The 3,949-nt window shown below is 60.8% G+C and overlaps 1 protein-coding gene across 1 annotated transcript in view; it reads left to right on the top strand.

The window, feature by feature from the left end:
* Nucleotides 1-1,187, top strand: part of IER5L (immediate early response 5 like) — a 2,187-nt gene extending 1,000 nt beyond the window's left edge. The window contains exon 2 of the mRNA XM_019641667.1: nt 1-1,187. Coding sequence (XP_019497212.1) covers nt 1-544 — 544 coding nt within the window. The 3' untranslated portion in view covers nt 545-1,187.
* The last annotated feature ends 2,762 nt before the right edge of the window (nt 1,188-3,949 follow it).

The raw sequence follows: 3,949 nt of genomic DNA, 5'->3' as shown, positions 1-3,949 counted from the left end.
CGCCTCCCCGGCCCCCGCCTCCTCCCCCGGCTTCTATCGGGGCGCATACCCGGCCCCCTCGGACTTCGGCGTGCACTGCAGCAGCCAGACCACCGTGCTGGACCTGGACACTCACGTGGTGACCACGGTGGAGAACGGCTACTTGCACCAGGACTGCTGCGCCTCCGCCCACTGCCCCTGCTGTGGCCAAGGCGCCCCGGGACCGGGCCTGGCGTCCGCTGCCGGTTGCAAGCGCAAGTATTACCCTGGCCAGGAGGAGGAGGACGACGACGACGAGGACGCGGGCGACCTGGGGGCCGAGCCCCCCGGGGTCGCCCCGTTCGCTCCCTGCAAGCGCGCCCGCTTCGAGGACTTCTGCCCGGACTCGTCCCCGGACGCGTCCAACATCTCAAACTTGATCTCCATCTTTGGCTCGGGCTTCTCGGGGCTGGTGAGCCGACAGCCGGACTCCTCGGAGCAGCCGCCGCCGCTCAACGGGCAGCTGTGCGCCAAGCAGGCGCTCGCCAGCCTCGGCGCCTGGACTCGAGCCATTGTCGCCTTCTAGGGACCCCCGAGGGCACGGGGACCCGGGGCCCCGCGGGGCTGGGGCCAGACAAAGACTCGGCCAAGGGGCGAGAGGAGGGAAGGAACGGGCGCCCGGCCATTCGGGGCTGAGCTGGGGACGACCAGGGGGAGGCGGCTGATGTTTTATAAATTGTAAAATAAAAAAAAGAAATCTAAGATCTTGGACTTTATTTTTGCAGAGAGAAAAAGCGCCTATTTAAGTATGCTTTGTGTTTCTCCTACTCTTTTTTTTTTTCTTCTTTTTATTGTAGTGATTGCAGTGGTGTTTAGCGAGGAACCAGCCACGTGAGGGAGGGCTGCTGCCCGCAGGAGGTGCGGGGCAGCCGGGGGAGAGGCTGGGAGCCCGGGCCGCCGGGGCGCGCCGGGGGCGCAGCGCAGGAGGGCGCGGGGCCCGGGACGCCGATCCCAATCAGTTGTCAGACCCAGGAAGCCCGGCGCTCGGTTCTCTCGAATCCCTCCTTGGGGTGAGGAATGGGTCTTGTGAAATCCTGAGCAAAAACAAAGGCAAACTCTATCTCCGAAAGGGACGTTTGGGTCACATTTCCTCTCTGGGGGCGGCCTCCAAAGTTCGCAAAATGAGAAGGCAGAAATGAAAACACTTAAACTTTTTTTTCTTCCCGGGGCGGGTGTCTTGAACCCCTCCTCTCCCCACCCCTCTGGCTCCGTTCTCCTCCCCTCCTCCATCCGTCTCCTGGACTCGGGGGTGGTGCCGGACACCCCGACACTCGGACACTGTTTGGGGAAGGGGTGGGGGGCGGGCACCGCGGACTACATTTCCCATCATGCCCAGCACTGCGGTCCTCACTAAACAAAAAAGGAAGTAGATTCCTTCACCTGGATCCCCCGCGGCCCCGAGGGAGGGAAGGGCCGGGACCGCCGACTGCGTTGGAGACTTTTCACTAAGTTCCTGGTCAAATGTGGTGTTTGTGTGTGTGCTTCTAAGTTGCGGTGTTCCGGTTCAGCCTTCAGTTGCGTTTCATAAAACCAGCATTGTTCGAGCCTGTGAGAAACCGTCTTGTGTCTTCAGCTCGATAGATTTTGTTTAATTTAAAGCCTTTTGTTGTAAAAAGGTGGGGTTCTGCAGCCCCTCTGGTTCTCTGCCATCAGCACCATGTGGACTCCAAAACAAGTTGCCAACCCTTCCTTTCTTGGCCCTTCTCCCTCATTCCCCTGTATTTTTGTGCATACTGAATTGTACATCACCGGGTAAAACTGTTCAGATTGTTTAAATTTATAATCTTAATAAAAAGTCGATTATAGAGGATGGTGGTGCCTTGTTTTCAAGTCGGCCTGGAGGTGGCAGGGAGGATGGAGGTGGAAAGAGACCCCTGCCCCCGTGCAAATCCCAGCTCTGCTGGGCCTGGGAGGCTGAGATCTGCCCACATCCGCAGGACCAGGGGTGGGAGCAGGGTTGGGGTAAGGGGCTGCTGGTTGCTGGGGTTGAAGCCAGTACTGCTCGCCTCGGGGCCATCTTCCCCAAAGGAGCCTGTCCCCCACGGGAACCGGCCGCCCCGGGGTCTCCTGCAGGAAGCTGAGCAAGCCTCTAGCACATTTCCTGCCCAGCCAGGGGCGAAGGGCCTGGTCGGCCTCAAGTATGAGCTCTCTGCGGCGGGGGAGAGCTTCCTGGGGACGCCTGGGGGCTTCAGGGCCACCCACACTTCCCGCCCCGAGCCTCCGCCCGCACGTCCGCACGTCTCGGGCTGCAACTTAGGGAAGTTTTTTCCTTTTCCTTTTTTTTTTTTTTTTTAAGTTGAGTTTGTTATCACTGCTCGGTGCCACTTGGTGGTGTGCTGGCGGCGTCTCCCTCCCTCCGCGCGCCCCTCCCCTTCCCCTCTCCCCGCCCTCCTGCTCGCCTCTCTCCCCTCCCCAGTGGATGGAGGCAGGAAGGCTCCAGGCGCGCTCTCCCCTCTGACCACCTACGGAATGACCTCAGAGTGGGAGAATGTGCCAAGGCCCCGAGGAAGCTCGCATTCTCCCCACTGGAACCAAATTCACATCTGGAGCCGCGGCTCGGGTCCGGGGGCGCGTGGGGTGGTTCCAGCTTTGCAAAGAGGGGATAGGAAAGAAAGACAGGAGAGGGGGAAAAAAGCAAAGTGGCTGCTTGCTCTGTTTGTTTGATAGTATCTCTCTCGCGGTGTCTCTCTGTCTCTGGCTGTCTCCCCAGTGCTCTCGCTTTCTCGCCCCTGCGCTCTCCCTCCCTGCACCATCCACCCCGCAGGTTGACGCACGCCCCCCCCCCCCCCGAGCCTTCACGCCTCCGGCAGCAAAAGGAGGGGCTGCTGCCCAAAGGCTCGCGCCCCAGACTCTGAAAGGCGGACACAAGCCAGTCCCAGGGGTCCGCTCGGCTCTAGGTCCCGGTGTCGCGCGAGGCGAAGTTCTCAGGGACACTCCAGAGCGCAGGGGGCCGCGAAGGTCTGCACTGGGGGTGGAGGAAAAGGGAGGCTATGGAGGCGTGAGTTACGGGAAGGAAAGACACCTTCAACCCCCAGGGCTGTTTTCTCGGCCTCCCACGGGAAGAGTCGGGAGCTGCCAAGGAGGGGGGACGGTGTGTCTCCCCCCTCCCCATTTTTTCCCCTGCAAATCCAAGGAATCGCTCGCTGTTGGATGCCTGGTTTTGATTCAATCCACCAAGCCAGTTGCTAGAGCTCCCCCTAGCGCTGCTTCCCGGGCACTGCAGCGGCTGCGGCTGGGAATGGGCGAGGCACAGCCGGGGGCGGCCGGGCTGCGGGGGGCTGCTGCGCGCCCACTTGGTGCGCAGCGCAGCGTCCGGATCTAGCAGCGGATGGAACCGGAGCTTGGGGCCGCGTGTGTCGCCACTCCAGGCGGGCGTCGAGGAGGGGGCACGTGGTCGGCCGCCTTTGTTGGGAGCGCGGACCTGGGCACGGAAGGGATCAGCCAAGGGGCTTGGGAACTGTCCATACGTCCCTGGGTCCCTATGGCAAAGAAGGTGGGTGGTGAGCTGAGAAATAAAAGCTCCGAACTCAACAGGACCCCAGACCAGGGCTGTCCGCTCTGCCAGGTTTTCTGAGCTTCAACTGCGCCAAGAGGCTCAGGCATGTTAGGATCTAGTGAAATAAAGGGATGGGGATGGAGAGCTCTGAGAGCACCCAGAAGAGAGCTGCCCTTCCACCCCTCTATCTTTTCAGGGCCCAGGGACCTTGGGCAGCCACACAAAAAGTTAATACCCTGAGCATAAAACACAACCCACCGGCCATCTGCATGTCACACTGACATTCCACGCAAAACGTTAACACAAACCAAGCCCTAATATTACACTGCACACCACTTTGGGGGCCACACCGGCCAAACGCGCTGTCCCCAACACAAATGCTCTAAGTAGCATCCTCATACTACTCAATCATCCCGCCCCCGCCTGACCCCCCCC

This window comes from Hipposideros armiger, unplaced genomic scaffold (assembly GCF_001890085.2).
Source record: "Hipposideros armiger isolate ML-2016 unplaced genomic scaffold, ASM189008v1 scaffold_3, whole genome shotgun sequence".
Taxonomy (NCBI): Eukaryota; Metazoa; Chordata; class Mammalia; order Chiroptera; family Hipposideridae; genus Hipposideros; species Hipposideros armiger.
Note: the sequence above shows the minus strand (reverse complement) of the source record. Positions and strands in the feature narration are given on the sequence as shown.